This window comes from Vipera berus (genome assembly GCF_964194415.1).
Source record: "Vipera berus genome assembly, chromosome: 4".
Classification (NCBI taxonomy): Eukaryota; Metazoa; Chordata; class Lepidosauria; order Squamata; family Viperidae; genus Vipera; species Vipera berus.
In genome coordinates, this window is record NC_138206.1 from 24,035,318 (window position 1) to 24,058,996 (window position 23,679).

The 23,679-nt window shown below is 39.0% G+C and overlaps 2 protein-coding genes across 3 annotated transcripts in view; one reads left to right on the plus strand and one right to left on the minus strand.

Moving 5' to 3' along the window:
* Positions 1-2,953: 2,953 nt before the first annotated feature.
* POMP (proteasome maturation protein) lies at positions 2,954-13,825 on the plus strand. Its single transcript, XM_081326223.1, has 6 exons — positions 2,954-3,057; positions 7,325-7,422; positions 9,249-9,309; positions 10,945-11,046; positions 12,630-12,723; positions 13,665-13,825. The coding sequence occupies exons 1-6, from the start codon at positions 3,055-3,057 to the stop codon at positions 13,730-13,732; spliced, it is 426 nt and encodes a 141-aa protein (XP_081182349.1). The 5' UTR covers positions 2,954-3,054; the 3' UTR covers positions 13,733-13,825.
* A 5,035-nt stretch (positions 13,826-18,860) lies between these two features.
* The window catches only part of SLC46A3 (solute carrier family 46 member 3), a 15,694-nt gene continuing 10,875 nt past the window's right edge, over positions 18,861-23,679 (minus strand). For both annotated transcript variants that reach the window (XM_081326774.1, XM_081326775.1), the window contains one exon: positions 18,861-19,538. In XM_081326774.1, coding sequence (XP_081182900.1) covers positions 19,427-19,538 — 112 coding nt within the window. In that variant the 3' untranslated portion in view covers positions 18,861-19,426. The remainder of the gene's footprint in view (positions 19,539-23,679) is intronic.

Genomic DNA, 23,679 nt, shown 5'->3' on the forward strand with positions numbered 1-23,679 from the left:
CGCCTACCTTATAAACTTCAAAGATTAATGATAAGAAAGGCAAACCCGGGGGCGGGGGGAGGGGAACAAACCTGTTGGCTAAACTTTCTCATTATTTATATTTAGCATGTTACCCTTTTATGGAAGTCTGCTTTTAAGGGAAACCAAATTATTACTGGAACAATACATTCTTTTGTTATATAGCCTAAACATATGTCAATTATGTACGTGTAATGAGAGTGTCGTGTCTATATCCTACATCTACAAGGACAACTTTGCAATGTAAATGTTTCACATCCTGGTCAACAAACAGAAATATGAGAGAGAAACACGAAAGATTTACTTTTTTTCTAGGAAATTAGCTAAGCAGAAACTTAAGAGCATTCCATACTTTTTGATCAGAAATCCCTTATATTAAGCTAATATTTGTTTTGAAAAATATATGCAGAAAAAAATACATTCAAGACCAGGTATTAAGTTGCTCCACTATAGTGTTTGGCAAAGATCAACCTTTATTATAACATGACTAAGCATTTTAAGGTATGATGGCATGCAGATCATGCTAAGCAAAACAACAGAACAAATTGTGTTATTAGAAGCTGTATTTGAGCAAGGAAAAAATTATGCATTAAAAATATATATTGTTAAAAGTTAATGTCTCATATTGTTGCCTTGGTGGAGCAGTGGGCTAATGCCTCCTTAAGTAACACCAGCTGCCTGCAATTAGTGCAGGTTCGCATCCCACCAGGCTCAAGGTTGACTCAGCCTTCCATCCTTCCGAGGTAGGTAAAATGAGGACCCAGATTGTTGGGGGCAATTAAGCTGACTTTGTAATAATGCCGCTTGGGGTGTGTGTGAAAGCCCTAATAAGCAGGCATATACATAGAATGAAGGCTACTGCTAAGCTTGTAAGCCGCCCTGAGTCTTCGGAGAAGGGCGGGATATAAATGGAATTAAAATAAAAAAAATAAATAAAAATAAATATTTCTACTAACAAAAAACCCTTGTCATTTGGTTAGTATGTATCTACATGTAGTCCTCAACTTATGACCACAATTGAGCCCATAATTTCTGTTGCTAAGCATGACAATTGTTAAGTTAGTTTTTGCCCTTTTTACAACCTTTCTTGCCACAATTGTTAAGTGAATCACTGCAGTTGTTAAGTTAGTAACAAAGTTTTAAAGTGATTCTGGCTTTCCCATTGACTTTGTTTGTCAGCAGGTAACAAAAATGATCACATGACCCCAAGATTCTGGAATTATCATAAATTTGAATCAATTGCCAAGCATTCGAATTTTGATCATATGACCATGGGGCTACTGCAACGGTTGTTAAGTGTGAAAAACACTCATAAGTCACTTTTTCTAGTGCCACTGCAACTTTGAATGGTCACTACACAAATGGTTGTAAGTTGTGGACTACCACTAAACTAATGGTTGTAAGTCAAGGCAAGAAATTATTCACTCATTATTTTATTATGCTCTAGCAATATATCCCCATAATAAACGGGCCATTGTATTTTCTTTCATAATTTTTACCCCCCCCCTTCAAAAAAAGCATGGATGAGTGAAGTCAAGATTGGTTTCAAGCTCCTTCTATGCTCTTCTACCTCTGCTACTTCTCATTTTGGATTAAGTTAGATAACGAAACCTCAAGGTAATGAGATTTCATTTTTTATACCTTTTTGAAGATGACTTCATCAGTATATCTCACATGAAGGATAGCAATAATATATGTTATATATCAATTAGGTAAAGGTAAAGGTAAAGGTTCCCCCGCACATGTGTGCTAGTCGTTTCCGACTCTAGGGGCCGGTGCTCATCTCCGTTTCAAAGCCGAAGAGCCAGCGCTTGTCCGAGGATGTCTCCGTGGTCATGTGGCCGGCATGACTAGACGCCAAAGGCGCACGGAACGCTGTTACCTTCCCACCGTAGTGGTCCCTATTTTTCTACTTGCATTTTGACGTGCTTTCGAACTGCTAGGTTGGCAGAAGCTGGGACGAGTAACAGGCGCTCACTCTGTTACGCGGCACTCGGGATTCGACCCGCCAAACTGCCGACCTTCCGATCGACAAGCTCAGCGTCCTAACCCACTGAGCCACCATATTAAATAGCAATAAAACCATCCATCCACATGCTAATTTTGTATATTGGATGTAAATATTTCATAGTTCAGAAAAGAAATGATGCTGGAAAGACAGTGACAAGTCTGGAGAATGTTCAAAGAACAACCAATACGGGAAAAGATGGGCCTGGAAGAAGAAAGATATGAGGAACAGTTAGATATTGGTTGTTTAGCCTGGGAAACAGAAAACTGTAGGCAAACGTGATAGTTGTCTTCAAATATCCAAAGGACCATAATGTTGAACATGAAACAGGTTGGTTATAGAGTTGTACAAAAGATACATTAAGAAACAGTGGATTTAAGGTATAAGGAAGATGATTTTGGTTTGATGTTAGGAAACATTTCACAGAAATAAGAACTTTGTAGTAATGGAACAGATGGTGACTACAAATCATAGATGGCCAGTAGTTCTCACAATTTCCGGTATTATAAAACCAAGCTCTTAATACCTGCCTTAGAAGAGTTCAAGAAACCTTGACTGATTGTGCTTGTGTCGCCTATATTTTGTACGCCTTAACAACAACAACAACAAAAATAGTTCAATTCCTTAATCTATTTTTTCCCCTCCCGTTTTATTTTGACTTCCCAGAAGCAGCAACTGTGAGAAAATATCCCAGCAGGAGCATCACAAATAGAAACCAGCTAATAATAACTGCAAAAATTTGTTAAAGTCGAAACGCTTAAAGTCCCACCACGTAAACAAAGGGAGAATAAACGCAGCCCAGTACAGTCGAAACAATTTTCCGCCTGCAAGCGCCCGCCTCCTATTGGCGGATAGTGGAGCATTCTAAGCCCCGCCCCCTCCCGCGCCCTGAGCTCGTTCTTCAACCCTACTTTCTCTCCCGTCGCGCGAGAATGTCGTACACGTCAGTGCGCGTGTATTTGACGTCACTGCGTTTTCTCGTCACTTAGAGCCCGGGGAAGGAAGTAGCCGCTAGTGACGGTGCAAAGATGGTAAGTGGGTTGCTGCGGGATTGAAGGGAGGCAAAAAACGCGCGCGGGGTGGCCAAAAGAACGGAAGGACGGAACACGAGGCGCGAGAAGGGGAGGTGTGGGAAGATCCGTCGTGGCGAGCCGAGGAGCGTTTGCACTCGCGTGCTGTTGAGCGATGGCCAGACAGAACCGGGTCTTGGCGAGTGTGTGTGTGTGTGTGTGTGTGTGTGCGTGGGTGGCTGGGTGGGAGAGGTACCTTATGTTCAATGCTGGCCCATCCCTGGCTTCCCCGATGAGGTTCTGCGTTGTCAGAAGTAGGCCTGGTCATATCTTTGTTCCAAAGGTCCAGATCAGGGGTCTTCAAACTTGGCCCTTTTATGACTTGTGGACTTCAACTCCTAGAATTCCTCAGCTGGCTGAGGAATTCTAGGAGTTGAAGTCCACAAGTCATAAAAAGGCCAAGTTTGAAGACCCCTGGTCCAGATGGGCGGCTACATTGTCACGCGGAGTCTTCCCCAATCTGGAATTCTCCATCTCTACTTTCTTGTTGTTGTTGTTAGTTGCGAAGTCGTATCCGACCCATCGCGACCCTAAGGACAACGTTCCTCCAGGCTTTCCTGTCCTCTACCATCTTCTGGAGTCCATTTAAGCTCACGCCTCCTGCTTCAGTGACTCCATCCAGCCCCCTCATTCTCTGTCGTCCCCTTCTTCTCTTGCCCTCAATCTTTCCCAGCATTAGGCTCTTCTCCAGTGAGTCCTTCCTTCTCATTAGATGGCCAAAGTATTTGAGTTTTAGCTTCAGGATCTGGCCTTCTAAAGAGCAGTCAGGGTTGATCTCCTCTAGGACTGACCGGTTTGATCGCCTTGCAGTCCAAGGGACTCGCAGGAGTCTTCTCCAGCACCATAGTTCAAAGGCTTTGAACTATGAATTATGACCCAAGAAGAAGATATAGGAAGCTTAATAAAACCTGCTATCGTGGGATGGATGGATGGATGGATGGATGGATGGATGATCTGTCATCAAGTTGGTACTGACTCTTAACCTACAGTACATGAATCTTCTCCAGGATTATCTCTCCCCATCTGCCCCTTCAGGTCTTCCAATACTGTACCAATCAGCATTGTAATTGAGTCATCCACCTTGCTGCTGATCATCTTCTTCTTCTCTTTCCTTTCTCCTTTCCCAGCATGGCTTATAAACTTCTCAAGGGAGTTCCCAAGAGCAGTCAGGATTGATCTCCTCTAGGACTGACCGGTTTGATCGCCTTGCAGTCCAAGGGACTCGCAGGAGTCTTCTCCAGCACCATAGTTCAAAGGCCTCAATTCTTTGGCGCTCAGCCTTTCTTATGGTCCAACTTTCACTGCCATACATTGCAACTGGGAAGACCATAGCCTTGACTATACACACTTTTGTTGACAGGGTGATGTCTCTGCTTTTTAGTGTGCTGTCTAGATTTGCCATGGCTTTCCTCCCGAGGAGCAAGCGTCTTTTAATTTCTTGGCTACAGTCCCCATCTGCAGTGATCTTGGAGCCCAGGAAAATAAAATCTGTCACTACCTCCATTTCTTCCCCATCTATTTGCCAGGAATTGAGAGGGCCAGATGCCATGATCTTGGTTTTCTTAATGTTTAGTTTCAACCCAACTTTTGCACTCTCCTTCTTCACTCGCAACAAGAGACTCTTCAGTTCCTCTTCACTTTCTGCCATCTACTTTCTTAACTAATGCAAACGTTTCCTTGGGCAAAAACGGGAGCTGAAGTTACAGAGTTCTGCAGGATATCAGTGGGTAAGGGATCGTGATTTGATATTTTTATTTATTGCGGCAGTTTATACAGGCGTAGGCGCGGCTTGCAAAGATATTACTACATCTTAACGTTTAAAAGGTTTTATAAGGGCAGTTTCATTTTCTTATTTGCTGCTATACTTGTTCAGCTGCAGCAGAATGCTTCCTTTAAAAAAAAAGTGTGTTACTTGTCAGTTTGCTTTTCTTCTATACTACTTAAGGAAGGCTGTTTTTTTTGTCAACGTGGGTTTGACAAAAGTTTACATGGACTTCACCATACTAATTATTATGAATTAAGACAGTAGATTTGATTGCAAGATTTATATCTAACACTGCTTTCCGTTTCAAATGCATCCTGTAGCCCAGAAATATGATTGCATACAGGCTTGAAAAAGCAGTGAGGAAAAATTGATCACTAAAGATATTAAACTAAGATTGGGAAAGCCCAATTTCAAGCAGACGCTCTGCTTTGGAAGTTCATGTGGTGACTTTAGGCCAGCCACTCTCTTTCAGCCCATCTTACCTCACAGAATTATGGCTATGGGGTAAAATTAGAAGAGGGAATGTTATATATACTACCTTTGGTACTGGAGAAAAGGCTGGATATAAATTAGGAAATAACATCTGTATGCAAATATCGGTTCTTCTACCTTTGTTAATCCAGTTGAATCAGGCTAGACTCTAGAAGAAAAATACATTTTTTCTGTTGATAGATGAACATATAACAAAGCAAGTTCCATTACTTGCAATGCTTATAAGGAAGATTCAAAATCACATATTGATGAATAGTATTGTTAAAATTAGACAGGATGTATTGAACTGATGCGGATATTTGGAATTTTACATGAATTTTGCTAAAACGCATATTTGCAAATAAATGATTACACCACTATTAAGAAATAGCACGATGGTAACAAGATCCAGCACATAAATAGCATTGACTAGAAATTGCTGAGGATTGATTTCCAAACAGTTGTGTGTAAAAAGGCACTTTACTTTTTTGAATATAGTAGCATCACTTTTGATATTACATGGAGATGCAGTTTTTGAACAATGATAACCATTCACTTTGCCTTGGGACCAGACCTGTCTTGGTTATTTTTGCTGGATTGTTGTTTGCTGGCAAAATTCAATTTATCTTGAGTTAAGGAAAACTACCAAGAGTACCAGTTTGCGAGTTACTCTAGTTAAGTATAAGATGCCCTGTTAATAGCTACCTCAGGCATTACTGATTATATTGTTTTTTTTGCTTTATGCCTTTGCCCTACACTTTTAATTTTGTGTCATGCTGTTAACTGTCCAAGATTTTTTTTTTAAAACTGCAAATTTTAACTTTGGTTTTAGCTTCTTAAAAATAAACTAAAATCTGGAGAAAATTGTTGTTGAAAATAAGCATACCTGTTTCACTGCTTTGAATTCCATTTGCAACTTTAGTGGCGCATGTAGCCCTTGGATATTTCTCAGAGTTGAAATTTTTTTGCAGGATTTACTTTGCAAATATTTCACTTCCAATGGGGAAGCAATAGCACATTAGTTTCAGTGTCATTGTTGGAAGGATTTCCTGCAGTTCAGCTATTTATTTACTTAATCTACCCAGTTTCAGGTCTTGTGCTTTAATAAGTCAGCTCATTTTAAATTGATACATTCTAAATATTTGTAAAATAGAGGTGTGTGTTTGGGCAAAGGAAGTGCCTGGAGATTGATGTCAGGATTCTGTTCTGTGGTGCAACAACCCATGCAGACTGGTTGTAAGAGACGCAAATAAGGTGCAGTTAAAATAAACAAGAAAAGCTGATGGTGGGAAAGGAAACAAGTGTTACAAATGCTTGTGGGAATCTTGGCTTCATAGTCAGTATTATATCACTTTGCGTCTCAGCTCATAAATTAGTCTGTTCTGTGTTCCCTGGCTCTGTGATATAGTCTTACCGTAATTTTATTTCACTGTTTTGCTGCTTTCAGTGAACAACTGCTTAGAATTATGTACAACATTATGGGACTATTTAATATGTTTTAGGGGTGGGGGGGGGGAACCCTGTAACTAACTAGATAAAGCGGTGGGGAATCTTGTTCTTTATCTTACTCACTGACCCTATTTCTGCAATTTATGGTAGGTGTTTCTCCTCTTTATATACGTACTTTGCTTGTTTTATAATGGATAATGGTCGTAAATAAAACATTTTCTATGTCCCTGAGTTTTCAAGTGTGTTTGTGTGTTTGTTTCAGGTATATAAAGTACTTAGCTGCCAGAAGCAAGTTCTCAAACTTTTTAGTAGCTAATTGAAATTTATGGTTCCTATGCTCCTTTTACATTCCTGGAAGTCAGAATTTTTAGAGACTTTAAACTTAGAAAGAATTGTTGCCATTTTACCTTTGTTTGTTAGTGGCAAGTTGTTGGTGAACCCTCTTTGTTTTTTAAAGTTTGATAGAAGTATGCTTACTCAGCTTACAGGAACAAAGGTTTAAATTGTATTGTTGTAAGGAGTATTATGTTTCTTCTGTTCAAGAATACCAGAGGGCTTGGATCTCAGATGAAGGACTGCATTTCAGTTCCTGATTTTTCAGCTAGTGGAACATTTGAAAGTCATGATGTGATACACAGCGGGTAAGTACCAGGGGTTTATAGAAATATCAAGGTGAATTTCCTGTATAATTGGAAGATCAAGTCATGATAAAAGCACTTCTGTCTGACCTTGTGTACTTTTGTGAAAAGTAGTGTGGAAATAGTTTATTTCCAAGTTCCAGAATGCTTCTGACCTGTTCAGATAAAGGAACCAATTCATCCTCTTGAATTAGGTATAAAGTTCCTTCTATTAGTAGCAGATAGCTACCATTTCCCATCAGCTTGACATCTGGAATAAAGGGTCTGTGCAAGTGTGTATAGTTCTATATGCTGGAAATTTGTGAGACTTCTCCTGTGAAAGAAGATTTTGAAGCTGACTCCTTTTGTTACCAGATTGGTAACAAAAAAATCTTTGTATGACTCTACAAATATAGAGCTCATTTTGTCTTACTAGTTCTGTAACACTGTCTCTTTGGAATTCTTTTACCTATGAGTAAACAAATCACTGGAAAATATGTGGTTGCAAAGGGTTGACAGCAACTTAGTAGTAAAATAAGTGAAATGACTAGGCGACTGAATATTTGGAGTCACACAGCATGCTAAGATATATTTTGTTATAAAATAACATTGGCTGCATTCATATAGTATTGCAGCTGTGTGTTACAGAGAACACTGATCAGCCTAGTTTTCAGGCAAATTGTTTACTGTGGAAATACTTGTGACTCATTTTTCTCTCATAAGTATAGTGCTAACTGAGAATAGCCTGGTATCTGATAGATAGAGGGCCACTTGAGAGTAAGCAAAACAAGGCTGAAATATTAAATGGTATTAATCATGGGAGATTTTTTTTCCCTTCCCATCAATCATCTCCCAGCAATTTTTTGGCAAGGTTTTCAGAAACTGGCTTCCTAGGACTGAGACAAAGTGAGTAGCCCAAAATCACCCAAATGTGTCTCTGCCTAAGACAGGACAGTCTCCTGGTTTCTAGCCTAATGCCTTAACGCCAAACTAGCTGGTTAAGGGAAAAATATGTCAAGTAGTGCTTGACATATGACTACAATTGGGACCAAAATTTCTGTTGCTAAGCATTGTTGTTGTTAAATGATGTTAAGCGACTTGTGCCTGATTTTACATTCTTTTTTGCCACACTTGTTAAGCAAGTCATTGAAGTTGTTAATTGAATGATATGGTTGTTAAGCAAGTCCACTCTCCTTCATTGACTTTGTCCAAATCTGGCTAAGAAGGTTATAAATGGCAATTACATGACCCTGGCATTTTGCAACCATCATAAATAGATGCCAGTTGCCAAGCACCTGTATTTTGCTCATGTGACCATAGGGCAGGGGTAGGCAACCTCGGCTCTTTTATGACTCATGGACTTCAACTCCCAGAATTCCTGAGTCAGCTATGCTGTCCATGAATCATAAAAGAGCCGAGGTTGCCTACCCCTGCCATAGGGATACTGCGATGGTTGTAAGTGTGAGAACTGCTCATAAGTCACTTTTTTCAGTGCTGCTGTAACTTGTGAACAGTCGCTAAACAAATGGTTTTAAGTCAAGGATTATCTGTATACAACTATTTACCTTGCAGTTGATTCACATCAAGGGCACTGGTAAATTCTGGAATACAATTAAAAACAATTTAAAAAAAACATTTTCAGTAGTATATAAATGTGCTAAGGGCTGTAATATAGTGAACATTACAGTGGTAAAAATGAAGAAAAAATATTTAAGTGCTTTCTGTCAGAATTTCGGGCTTTTAGAATTCGAAGTCTGTATTTGGAACTAGACTTTGACACGTATATTTGCCTTCATTGACAAGATTTTAATGTCAGGTTTTATGTGATATCTGTTTACTTGTGTTTGTAGCTTTCCACATGTGAAGAGTGAACTTTTTCCTGTTCATCCTTTGGAACTTTCAGAGAAGAATGTAAGTAGAAAGGAATATTACAGATAGATGTAGATATAGATATAAAAAAACCTGTCCATAGTAAAATTTATATTTTCAGATCCCTGACCTGAAATCAGAATTAACAGAGAGATTACGAACAACCAATAAGTTACAGAATAGACACTTTTGAATAATTAATATAAGCTGCAAAAATGATAGCACAGTACAGAATACCTTGGGATTATTTATGAGGAAACAGGAAGGTGGAAAATTCCATTGGAACATAGAATTCCTATTGTCAATCATATCTCGTTGGAGAAGACTAAAGAGATAACACGTGGAAGACACAGAAGTGGTTATGTTGATGGATTTTGAAGAGAAATTGAAAGAAGAAGAGCAAATATTTGCCCAGTGAGACCCATGATTGATTGAGGAAGGAAGAAAATAAAGTAGGCTGGAGGAAAATATGAAGAACTTGGCTTTGTATAGCTCATCTCTTGGATTGATTTACTGCTTCAATTTTCAATTCTCGAAAAGAAAATTAATTCAGTTATATTGCGAGACAAGGTTTTTTTTATTATTTCTTATTTAAGAATTCTGTCTGATAGTAAAAAATGATACAAATAAGAGTAAAGAATAAAGAAAAGCGATCAATAAATAAACGAAAAGAAAAATAAAGGTGCTGCTTTCAATCTTCTTTGCAGCAGTTACAAATTTATCATCTTTTCTCCCTCTTTAAAGTTATATCATGGTTACCGTCTTCTGATATTTTACCCTTTCTAATCATCAAATCCAGTTCAATTTTTTCCATTTTCAGCAAATAGTCACAAAGGGTTTCCTTCACTAGTAAATGTACTTGTTATCTTTTCACTGATCAAATAAGTCACTTTTGCCATTTCTGCAAACAGTCATCTTCACCATTCCTCCTTTGTAGGCATTTCCAAATGTTTTCATTTTTGTGCATATAATAATCTCACTAGGGGAGAGGCTGCAGGCATTCGATGAAAACCGAAATCCCCTTTCATTTGTACATGCACGTAGGTGGGAACTCTAGATAGAGTAATTGTTAATCAGCAAGATTACAGCTACTATTCGAGGATTGGAAGATAGAAATGGAGAAGAGCAGCATATTTAATATGCAAGCTGGCATTTAATATGTGATTTAATATAATGTTTGCTCTAATTTAAACGTAGGTTAATTATGTATATAGACTAAACCTAGAAAAATGTAAGTTTTAATGTAATTTTAATTTAAGAAGATTTTTTAATTTCAGTAGTACACATAACTTTATATAGTATCTTAAAACATTCAATACTTTTAAGGAAAGCTATCATTAGCAAAAAAATATTAAATACTTTTAGAAACATTTATTGGATTTCTAATTTACCCTTTGGAGTATGACCTTCAAGAAAATTTTTACATTTAAGTCTGAGAAGTTTGCATCATTCATCTGTTCATTACGTGGGGTCACGTGAATTCAGGTCGTGTAAAATAGCAAAGCTCTATGTTAATGTAAAGGAATGTTTGAGCATTCTTATTCTGGACAGGAGATTTTCTGTTCAGTGAGGAAAAAAATGAATAATAGCATTCTCTGTGTGCATAGTTTTTACTAAGTTAATTCACATCTGATTGCCTGGACTGTAAAATAATGTTCTTAACATTTCTTTTGGTAGTTTTCCTTAACTCAAGATAAATTGAATTTTTCAACTCTGAGAAATATCCAAGGGCTACATGCGCCACTAAAGTTGCAAATGGAATTCAAAGCAGTGAAACAGGTATGCTTATTTTCAACAACAATTTTCTCCAGATTTTAGTTTATTTTTAAGAAGCTAAAACCAAAGTTAAAATTTGCAGTTTTAAAAAATCTTGGACAGTTAACAGCATGACACAAAATTAAAAGTGTAGGGCAAAGGCATAAAGCAAAAAAAAAACAATATAATCAGTAATGCCTGAGGTAGCTATTAACAGGGCATCTTATACTTAACTAGAGTAACTCGCAAACTGGTACTCTTGGATTCCCCAGATAATGGGCAAAAATGTTCATGTTCGAAAATGTTCAAATGTTCATGGGCAAAAAAGTTTATTTTGGTAGGATTTTATTTGAGCTTGTTTTGTTCTATCTGGAACCTCAGAACACTAGTTTAGGGCTTCCATGGTACAGGTGGTCCTCAACTTAACAATTATTCACTTAGTGACCAATTCAAAGTTATGACAGACCCTCCCCCGAAAATTACTTATGACCTGGGTTTTGGTAGCTGCACACCCTCCCCCACAGCCATATGACCCCAGTTAGGGTACTTGGCAATCAACTCATTTTGTGGCTGATTGCAATGTTCCACAGTTACATGACTGCAATTTACAATGGTTTTTGCTATTTTTGTGCCTCTTCGGCCAATTTCTAGCAAAAAAACACCCATTGGAATACATAGATTAGCTTAATGATTGTTTTGTTCTCTAAACGACCACTACAAAAGAAATCAAATCGGGCCCAGTAATGTGGGTGCCATCGTGATTTACTATGGAAATTCTGGCTCTATTATGTACATCGAGGACCTATAAGTTTGGCATGGCCCAGGATGATAATTTATAATTGTAGGACTCTATACTTGAGCATCCATAGCATAAATTAGATTTAGTTGGACTTCATTTCTCATTCCTACATTTTTTTAATTTATTATTTCTTAGTCCTTTTCTGAGTTTTGCCTAACTGCTTTATCCAAAAGGAAATGGGTAGCCGTTTATGTGTTTTGTCAGGATTATTAACTGAATATAAATTAGCGCTCTGGATTTATTTGGAATAAATCTCACTGTCTGCACTGAGACTTACTTTTCAATAAGTACACATAGAATTGTGTGAGCTTCTTTGCAAAGCCATTATTTCAAATTCTTCAGAGAGCCCTACTAGGCATTATGTGTTGGGGAACTATCCCTTCACAGAACTTGCCGTTTGAATTTTTATGATATTAAAATACACTGATATATCTATTGTCTCAAGAGTTGTTCCCCCCCAATTATTTTTCAAATGGAAGGGTCATATTAAATATGTAGACAAAAATGAAACTGAGACTATGATTATTTTGAAGAACAATTATTTCTTCTTGCTGACATCTCAGAAGAAGAGGTGAGATATTGTTTAACTGCAGTATTTCTATGTGGTGGCAAAAGTAATGGTAAAGTTCATATTTTTAAAATGTATCTTTTCAGTACATTGCATGCTACATTTACATCCTTCAAACATTAAATGGGTGGAATATAAAAAGTGCAGCCTGAGGGAGCAACTTGATATTGTTTTGCTTCTTCCTTTAATATATATCAGTATTAATAAATATGGATGGCTAACTTGTAAAATCTTTTGTAGATCCAGAGCCTGCCTTTCCTTCACAGCTCTAATCTGGCCCTGGATATCTTAAAAGGCAACGACGACTGCATTGGATTTGAAGATATTCTTGGCGGTAAGGATCTTTCTGAAGTTTGAACAAGTTACAGGGAGAGAAGACTGAACTTGGTCATATTACCATGTTGGCACAGTTATATGCATGGCCGTACATTCCTGAGGACTAGTAATAGAAGCAACCTATGGACATATTTATTATTCCCTGCCCTTGTGTTTCTTAAAAATTTTAATAAGTATCTACAGAAAGTCCTTGACTTACGACCACAATTGAGCCCAAAATTCCTGTTGTTAAGTGAGACATTTGTTATGTCAGTTTTGCTACATTTTATGACCTTTCTTGCCACAGTTGTTAAGTGAATCACTGCAGTTGGTAAGTTAGTAACCTGGTTGTTAAGTAAATCTGGCTTCCCCATTGATTTTACTTATCAGAAGGTTGCAAAAGTTGATCACATGACCCTGGGTCACGTAAATATGAACCATATTTATATGCACGGTCATAAATATGAACCAATTGCCAAGCATCTGAATTTTGATCACATGATCATGGGGATCCTGCAATGGTTGTAACTCTGAAGAACAGTCATAAGTCACTTTTTTTCAGCGCTGCTGTAACTTTGAATGGTCACTAAATGAACTGTTGTAAGTCAAGAACTACCTGTAGTTTTTTACTATGAGGAAATGCTGGATTAGGTCTTCAGTCCAGTCCAGTGGAATTACTTTTCATATATGAAACAGTCCGTTTAGACATTTTGTAGAAACTGCAGGGAAGAGAAGACATATTTATGTGTGGGATGTCCAGAACTGAGTAAACATTGTTAAGAAATTACCTCTTATATAAAAAAACAAATACTAGATTTTGTTCAGGCCACTCTTAACCTGAATAAATTAAATTTGCTCAATATAGATTAAGACACGAAGTATATTGCATAAGTAACATGTTTTCTGCCAAACTTGCCTTCAATTGTCTTAAATTAACATTGTACTAAATCTCTTTTCCAGATCCTGCACAAAATGAACTAATGGCAGAGCCTCATTTGATGGTTGAACATAAACTTGGTTTATTATAATACTTACACATTATAGCTTTTTCTGTTCATTATAAGATTCTTACTTGTGTCCGTGAGGGTTGAAATAAACTATATTAAATGAAAATGAAACAAGGCTTGTTTTGATACCCAGTTTCTCACCAACTCAGTGAAAAAAGCACAATGTTATAAGCATCTTGTTCTGTGTTTACTGCCAAATGTCTTATGAGTTGGTTTTTTAAAAAAAGGATATAGGACTATATCCAGCATTATAGTAGCTCATATTTATAGTTAGAAAAGGCCACACATCAAAATATTTTCAGATATAGGAAACTATGAAACTGTTAGGATTGGAAAAGCTTTGCAGAAGAACTTTTTGCAATTTTAAAGCAAGAGATTCGTGGTTAATTTTTCTTTGCTCCTGATAGTTGATGTCTTTTAAACAATAAATAACATTTTCAATAAGCATTGGGACTTTTTCTGAGTGTTTAATAGCATCTTCAAAATTGTTCACCCTGAACAGGACTTGTTTTTGTTAAGAGGCAATTGAGTTACATGTAATGGTAGCCTGTTTGTCACTAATGCCATTTTAAGACAGAAGCTGAGTCTGGTAATAGCAATCATAAGAGCAGGTTCTAGCCTCTAACACATTCTTTTGTCTGCCTGAAATAATACCTCTCTATTGACCCTCATTCTCTTGGCAGGCACTCTTGCTTTCAGAATAACCTCTTTTTGATAATTTGGAGTCAAGGTTGGTTCGTTGTCAGGACACTTGTGATGTTTGGTAGCCATAATGGCTCTTAGCCAGTTATTAATCTTCAATTATTTGGCAGCCTTCACCCACTTCAAAGACTCGGGGCTAGACATATGTCCCTTCTTCACCGGGGTATGGGGAATACAGGTTCCCATCTGATAACTGAATTAGCTAGGCAGTTAAAATGAGCTACTGACAAGACTTCTCAGCACTTGCTACATGGGGGGGGGGGGGGGTAGATAAAACCTAAATAGGATTTTTAACTCTTCATGGCCTGTTCAGCATCATGATTTTCAACAACTACATCTTTCTCCTTGTTTCAATTCATGGTTATGACACCAGGGATAATATCTATTGGCGCTTTTTTTCCTGTTGTTCCCAAATTAGCGTTACATTTACCTTCACGTTGAGTCTTAAAACATTTAAACTTTTAGCTTCAATAGAGTTAATCGCATATTAAAAATTACCACTGTATCACTAAAGTTCACTGGCATAATCTTGGAGCTCTGAGATTGCAAGAAAGTGGGTGGAAGACGCCACTTATCAAACTTGCCTCAGTCCCATTCAAGATTTTGGAGCAACAGCTTTTCCCAAGTTCAATGCAAGGTGAGACTGCCACTCCCCCCCCCCCCCACTATTTCTGCATATATTTCAATTATACATATATGCATACATACATGACCTGATAAGGGAGTAGGTTAAGAGCTAGTTAGTAAGCCAGGATTTCAAAACCACTTCCCAGTGTAGTTTCACCTCCTTTGAATAATTATTTATTTATTTATTTATTTATTTATTATTGGGACTTATATGCCGCCCTATCTCCCGAAGGACTCAGGGCGGCTAACAACAATAACATACAATAAATACAGAAGTTAAGATAAAATTAAAATTAAAGGCCCCTGTACAATAAATTAAAATTAAAATTAAAATAAATTAAAAAATTAAGAGTTAAAAAATTAAAAACATAATTAAAATCCCTGTCAGTCCAGGTCAGCCAGGTGGAAAAGGAGAGTTTTGAGGCCGCGGCGAAAGGACTGAAGATCTGGGGCCATCCGAAGCTCGGGGGAGCTGGTTCCATAGGGCTGCCGCTCCCACAGAAAAGGCTCTCCCCCTGGGGGTCGCCAGCTGACATTGTCTAGCCGACGGTACCCTGAGGAGGCCTTCTCTGTGTGAGCGTACTGGGCGATGGGAATTCGTTCCCGGCAGCAGTTACCTGTCACTTGTTTTCCACTATCTACTTATAACCTATAATCCCTTTTTGATTGATACTTTCAAGTTGTACGTTAGAGAGAGACTGGTCTAAAATCATTCAGTGAGTTGCCATAACTAAGGCTGGATTTCAGCTTGAGCATCTCCATGCCTGGCATGGAGCACACTGATTCTCAACAAACAGGTTAACAAGTATTTTGGGGCTACTTAGGAAGGAAGGATAGTGAGATCATTTTAAATGATGGGGAGATATGCAGAACTTGCTGCCCATTCCCTAAAGCCACCAACAGCTACATGAAGTGCAGTCAGTTACAAGCAGGAACACACTGGAAATTCAGTGGTAGCTTCAGGAATCTACTAGAAACCAAAAAGATGAATTCAGTTTGCCAGGCTGGATTGCTCCCCCAGCATTTAGTTCTATGTTTGGAATAAAAGAGCCTCCATGTTCTGAGCAGAAGGCAGGAAGTGAAAAGGTTATCCTCACTTCTGGTTCCATGCATAAAATCCATCTGTAGATGGATCGTGTATCTGGCATCTGCAGTTTAAATCTTGGTGCTAATCATGTGACAAACTATTCCAAGATGTGGCAGCAGAACACTGCAAAGTTATGTGAGACAACAAAATAATAGGAAGTTAAAATTACAAGAAATTCACTAAGCCATCAGCAATATTTTTCATATAGGCACTGAATGGGATTCCTTGAACTGCAGACCAAAGTGCTAGAAATTCCTTTTATCTCAATGCTTTGAATGCTCTATGGCATCTGGACGAGTTAGCCCTTTTAGATTAGATTACTCACGCATAAGTATAGAAATAGGATCATTTCTCACAGTAGCGCCGAGCAAGTACGACTTTTGCACTTGCAACATCTTGGAAGAGAAGCGTAATTTTATAGTTATATGGCAATTTAAAACAGTAACTGTAGACCAAATTAGATAGACATCTTTGGTTTAATCACAGAAGCATAAAAATGCAAAAGGTTTCTGAACCAGATGGAAAATGTATATAAGAATTATATTAAAACGCGAAAGATTACAAAATATGCATAACTGCAATGGTACGCAATAGAACACAAGACTGCTTCTCCAATCACAGTTTTTATTAACAACAATAAAATGGTGTGTACTTACAAAAATACAAAAGCCACACCACTAAAGTTCATTATAAAGTACTATCCTATATGGAATTACCCAGAAACCACACAGTGTTCCATCGAGCCATTACCAAGTGCACTCTGCTACTAATGCCTTTAAGCTACCCCTTCTTGCTCATTTCTCCTCGGTTTAAGCATAGTCTTCAACGGCAGCTGAAGGCAATAAATACCTGCTCTGCAGGCAGTTACGTATTGCAGTGCAAGCACTGCAGCCCTGTATATGTCATTTTGATTTATAGTAAAATTTTCCTAAAATGATCACTGATGCAGGGCCCTGCTACTTGCCAGCTCCCAAGCAAAATAAGAATACCATTTAAAACCCCTTATTCTTATGTCAATATATAGTGCACTTCAAAAGAAACAACACATAAATATTGCAGATTAGTTGCCTTTTTGACACATGTGATTTGGTAGGTCATGTGACGAAGTGCAGTGGCTGCATTAAAGGATTTCACAGAAGGTGGCAAACATCAGATAGTTGCAACATATTTTTCTGTTAATATTCTAATATTATTTACATATCTTTAAAATTATTTTTAGAAATAGCACAAGGTGAACATACCTACCATTCCTCCTTTATTTTCCCCACAGCAACAACCCTGTGAGGTGGGCTGGGCTGAAAGAGAGTGACTGACCCAGTCACCCAGTTGGCTTTCATGCCTAGTGTGGGACTAGGACTCATAATCTCCTGGTTTATAGATTGGTGCCTTAGGCGTGAGACCAAACTGGCTCTATTGAGAAGAATTTATTTTGATTTATAAAATCAAGAGGCAGACCTTTTCAAAGACCGTATAGCAGACATGTCAAACACAAGGTCCGGGGGCCAGATCCGCACTGCCTTGGCCCTGGCCCAGAGACCCTCCTTTTGCCACAGACCCTCAGATCTGTCCCACTCCTGCCCAGGCCCCCATAGGCACCCTTGATGCGAACTATGTAGAGCTAGCCATGCCCACCCAGTAGGCCATACGCACTCTAGCCACGCCCACCCAGTAGGCCACACCCACCCAGGCCATACCCACCTGGCCCCCTGAGGGCAACTGCAAAGCTGATGCGGCCCTCAATGAAATTGAGTTTGACACCCCTGGTATAGAATAAGAAGAGAGGTTTTTGGTGGGTTTACTCTTCCACATATTAAAGAGAATGATGCCACTTTATTGAATCACAATACATAAATTTGTTGATATTCTACACGCCTGGAAAACTCCCCTCATTCCCTACAGAGGATACAAACTACTAACGAGGCCCTTTGAATTCCAAGTTTTTACTTGATTTCAGTGCAAAGCGGGGGAGGGGTTTTGTGTTACAGTATTGCTACAATTTTCTGCTCATTATGATTGCTAAGAAAAATCTGAGGTAGAGGCAAATATCCAAGCAAGAGCTTCTCAACTGCATGAGAGAAGGCTGGTGGATCAGGGCATGCCTGTTGGTCATTCATTCATTCATTCATTCATTCATTCATTCATTCATTCATTCATTCTTAAAATCCTTAACAGTTTTTCTGCCAGAACCTGTAACTGCTCTTTCTCATTAAGATATACTTCCTATTTTCTGAAGGAAATTTCTAGTTTACAGGTTCTTGGATCCTACTGGAAAGCTATATTCGCCTGTTGGCTGCCCTTTTTTTTTCAACCTACAGTGCAAATTTACGATTTTTGCTGTATTTTCTACATAATACCCTTTACAAATCTAAAGATGTTAGGAGAATGGTTATGATTTTGAGGGTGGTTCACCACTCCCTTCTCTGTGCTTTTCAATTTCTATAGGGAATATGCATCAGTGAACGTTACCCTTATTACATTCCATTCTCTTCCCCAAAACAACCAGTGAGATACTTTTGGCTGATTTTTGTCCTAAATCCAGCTGCTCTATGGCTGAGAGCAGACTTTATCTTAGTTCTCCTCAGTTCCAGCCCAATCTCTTTACTAACTATATCATAGTATCTAAGCCAGGGGTAGACAACCTCGGCTCTTTTATGACTCATGGACTTCAACTCCCAGAATTCCTGAGTCAGCATAGCTGACTCAGGAATTCTGGGAGTTGAAGTCCATGAGTCATAAAAGAGCCGAGGTTGCCTACCCCTGGTCTAAGCTATGCATTTGTTAAAAGGGGAAGTAATGAATATAAGGGTTAGAAAATTCTGACAGAGAAACAGAAGAAGAGATACTTACTTGATAGGATGACGGTGAAGGATTAACCTACCGACCTGAATAAATAAATTTGAGAATTTTGAATTCAGGACACATAACCCAATTAATATTTTAAGCATAAGCTTGCTTATTCATCTTAATAATTTTATCATCTGTGATCTGATAAAGCAAATACAAAGTTTTTTTAGTTGACCTGTGTCTTGACCTAGTTTGGATCAAAGGGCAATTTGGGACAGGGCAGCAGTAAAAAAAAAATCTAAGACAGGAAAGTCAGTCTCACAGTCAACATTCCAAGGATATAGAGCACATTTAAATTTACTTTGCATCCCTTGCCCGGTACCCTACAGCAATCCAAGATAAAAGCAAACTTGACCCAATCAATTATTGTGGAACTCTCAAAATGGAACCATTGAAAGCACTGAAACTCTGGCAACTCCATCCACAGGTCCAGTCATTATAGAACTTGAGAGCAGTTAACTGCTAGGTATATTCTCTATTGAGCTGTGGTCATTCTGGCCAGGACAGTCCTCTTCATTTATGACTTGCATGTAGTTCTCTTCGTGCCGAGTAACATACATAAACCAACTGGGGGAAAAGGAGATAGGACATGCTAAGTTAATTGAAAAGAAACACGCCATAAAATTGCCATGAATTGCAATGCAAAAAGCCTAGATTTCTCTTCAGCACCAAAAAGACACAATCTCTCTTATCTTTGAAGTAAATTGTACCATTTTTAGATTAAGACAAAAGGTGGTTCTAATCAGCATTTCAGACACTTTAATATGCTTGAACCTTAATCAACTGATAACAGAAGAAGAAATCCTTTTAGCAATTAAACAATTGAAGATGGATAAAGCGCCAGGCACGGATGGACTGACTGCGGTGTACTACAAAAACCTACAATTGGAGATGATAAAGCCACTAAGGGAACTGTTTCAGACAATTCAAAGGGGAGGAAGGGTGCCTCCGTCTTGGAGAACTGCCTTTATTTCTTTGATTCCGAAGGAAGATCAGGACGTCACTCAAGTAAGAAATTATAGACCAATATCACTTTTGAATACGGACTACAAGATATTTGCTAAGGTTTTAGCTAACAGATTGATGAGGGTTCTGCAACAGATAATTCATGGGGACCAAACTGGGTTTATCAATGGTAGACAAATGAAAAATAATGTGAGGCATATAGTAGACTTGTTGGATTTTTTGGAAAGGAACAACCAGATCCCTGCGGCGCTGATCTTTTTAGACGCCGAAAAAGCTTTTGATCAATTGGATTGGCAATTTTTGATGAAAGTTTTAGATAAAATGAATTTTGGGGATAAATTCTTACAACCAATTAGGGCATTATATCAAAAACAAACAGCCCGAATAATAGTAAATAATAGTTTGACTAAAGTATGTAATATTGAAAAGGGCACAAGACAAGGGTGTCCGTTGTCACCTTTATTATTTATTTTAACATTGGAGATATTATTGATTAAAATACGAAACTCGGAAAAAATTAAGGGAATTCAAATTAGAGATCAGGATTATAGACTGAGGGCATTTGCAGACGATCTGGTTGTTACGGTGACCCAGCCAAAAAATTCTGTTGTGGACCTGATGGAGATAATAATGCAATATGGGAAGGTTTCTGGATTTAAGGTTAATATACAAAAAAACTAAAATATTAGCCAAAAATATGACAGTATCGCAAAAAGCCCTTCTAGAAGGGTTAACTGGATTTGAGATTGTTAAAAGGGTTAAATATTTGGGGGTGTATTTGTCACCCTCAAATGCAAAGTTATATAAAAATAATTATGAAAAGTTATGGGGAAAAATTCAAAAAGAATTGGAGAGCTGGGAAAAATTGCAGTTGTCTCTACTGGGAAGAATTGCAGCAGTGAAAATGAATGTTTTACCTAAATTTCTATTTTTATTTCAAATGATACCTATTTTTAAAAAAGACAAATTTGGAGGAATGGCAAAAGGGTATCAATAAATTTGTATGGGCAGGGAAAAGGCCACGAGTTAAATTTAAGATTATGCAGGATACGCGTGAAAGAGGTGGTCTTAAAATGCCCAACTTTAAATTATATTATGAAGCTGCTGCGTTGTCAGCGATAAGTGATTGGATTAATTTAACACAAGGGAGATTATTAAATCTGGAGGGCCACGACTTGTTATTTGGCTGGCATGCATATTTATTGTATGATAAGAAGGTAGATAATGTGTTTAAAGTGCATATCTTAAGACAGGCATTGCTGAGAGTTTGGAAAAAGTATAGACATAAGCTAAACTACAAGATACCTTTATGGGCAATTCCGAAACATGCAATAGAAAACATAAATGTTGGCTTCAAACATGATGTGACTACATACAAGGAGATCTTAAGTTTGGAGAGGAACGTATGGTGTTTGAAGCCGTATAATTTTTTACGAGATGAGAAGATTGTTCAAACTTGGTTTCAATATGGTCAACTACGGGCCAGGTGGAAAGAAGACCAGAAAATTGGTTTCTCAATGATTGATGAAAATTTGGTAAAGCAAATTAGAAATCAGGGTCCAGCACATATCAAACGGATATATCTTGCATTGATAGAAATTGACTCAGAAACAGAACTTGTTAAAGATTGTATGATAAAGTGGGCTCAGAATATTCAAGAAGTTATTACAATGGACACTTGGGAAAAGATTTGGGTGAGGAACGTAAAATTTACACAAGCTCAAAACTTAAGAGAGAACTTTTACAAAATGTTTTATAGGTGGCATTTAGATCCTAAAAAGCTTGCAAGTATGTATCCAAACTATCAACCTAAATGTTGGAGATGTGGTGGCGAAGACGCAACGTATTTTCATATATGGTGGACCTGTAAAAAGGTCAAAGCTTTTTGGATTAAAATTTGGTGGAATATGCAGAAGATATTTAAGCAAAGGATAAAGTTTTGTCCGCAACTGTTCTTATTGGGCATAATTACAGATACTACTGTTGTGGACACCAAGTTGATGCTGAACTTAATTATGGCAGCAAGACGTTTAGTAGGTCAATATTGTAAGAAGGAGGAACTGCCGACTATAGAAGAATGGACTCTAAAAGTTTCTGACCTGGCGGAAATGGCAAAGATTTCGGCTTATTTGAAAGACCATTCGCAACAACGTTATACTATGGAGTGGAAAAAGTGGATTGATTATATCCAGAACAAATATGGGACCAAAAAGTTTCATTTAGCATTTGTATAAGTTTTTTTTATGTGATATTAGTATTGCTTGTAGTCATTTCATATGAGCTAGAGTGCGATAGATTTAATAGTTTATTGTTGTTAACATATGGTTGTTTATGATTGTTTCTACTTTTATACCTTGTATTTAGCTCTGGGAAGTCGGGGAGGGGGGAGGGGGGAAGGGGGGAGGGTTAGGGAGGGTTAGGAAGGGTTGGGTGGGGGGAGGGGGGAAGGGAGGGATTGTTAAAGATAAAATGTATTGTAAAACTTTTCAATTAAAAAAATATATGCTTGAACCAGGACAGCAGACACATTAGAATATTTGCCGGGGGGTGGGTGGGAATCCAAATAGACCACAGCAAACTTCAGTAGCTATTTAGAATATTATAACTCCATGGTGGGATTCAGCCGGTTCGCACTGGTTCGGCAGAACCGATACCTAATGTATCTTCAGTTCGGCGAACCGGTTGCTAAAATGGCACTTGAAAAAAGAGGCGTCCATGTGCGCATCTGCTTTGCACTTGCCCCGCGTCCACCATGCTCTCCATGGCGCACTACAGCTGATCTGAGGTGTCCGGCCAGGCCCAGAAGCACCGCTGAAAACAGCGGAATCTGTGTGCCTGCCTGCTACACACTCACCCGTCATGCTGCAAAGATTGTCGCGTCAATCGTTCTGGTTGTACCACTCGCAAGAGGCTGCGAGGCTCATTGCGCCGATCACATGCTGAGCCATGCGTCCTCCTGCAGCAAGCAGTGCCACCGGTGCAATAAGCCTCAAGGCAACCTGCAACAAGCGATGGCACTGATGCGACACACCCAACAGGAGGCGCCTCCACCCATGCCACATCCCTGCGGCAGCCAGAATCCGGGACCTATGGAAACCCAGGAGGAGCCCGGCAGTAGCTTGCCTGCATATTGCTTGACGCAGAGGGCTTAGAGCCGGGGCGCCTCTGCCAGTCAGCAAGAAGCTGAGCCGCAAGTGCCACAGCAGCAGCCTACCAAGAAGCCGGCGTGGTCACTAGCAGGAATCTGCACTGCCCACTTCCCCCCATGCCTCTCCCTGCGTGCTCAGCCTGCTACCCCTCAATTCTAACCAGATGATCGATTTAGCAAAGACATGGGGGGGGGAGGTGGGTGCTGCAGATTCCCCGTACGTGAGAAGTTGGCGAAGGAGGAAGGCAAGTGGCAGCCCCAGCGGTAAGGACTACCGAAAAGAGTGGAGTCTGTGTGCATGCCTGCCACATGCTCACCTGTCACACTGTGAGGATTGTTCCATCGATTGTGCCAGTTCCACCCCTCGCAGGAGGCCACAAGGCTCATCATGCCGATTCCGGGCCGAGCCTCACGGCATCCTGCAGCAAGCGGCCGCGCCGGCGCTATGAGCCTCGAGGCGTCCTTCAGCAAGTGGTGGCACTGGCGCAATCAGCACCCAACAGGAGTTGCCTCTACCCACGCCACAGCCCTGCGGCAGCCAGAAACCGGGACCTATGGAAACCCAGGAGGAGCCCGGCAGCAGCTTGTCTGCGC

Bases quoted from the DNA above. Each gene is read 5' to 3' on its own strand.
- POMP (XM_081326223.1), top strand. The intron at 7,423-9,248 runs GTAAGTACCAGG...TTGTGTTTGTAG, and splicing joins CATGATGTGATACACAGCGG to CTTTCCACATGTGAAGAGTG. The intron at 9,310-10,944 runs GTAAGTAGAAAG...TTCTTTTGGTAG, and splicing joins TGGAACTTTCAGAGAAGAAT to TTTTCCTTAACTCAAGATAA.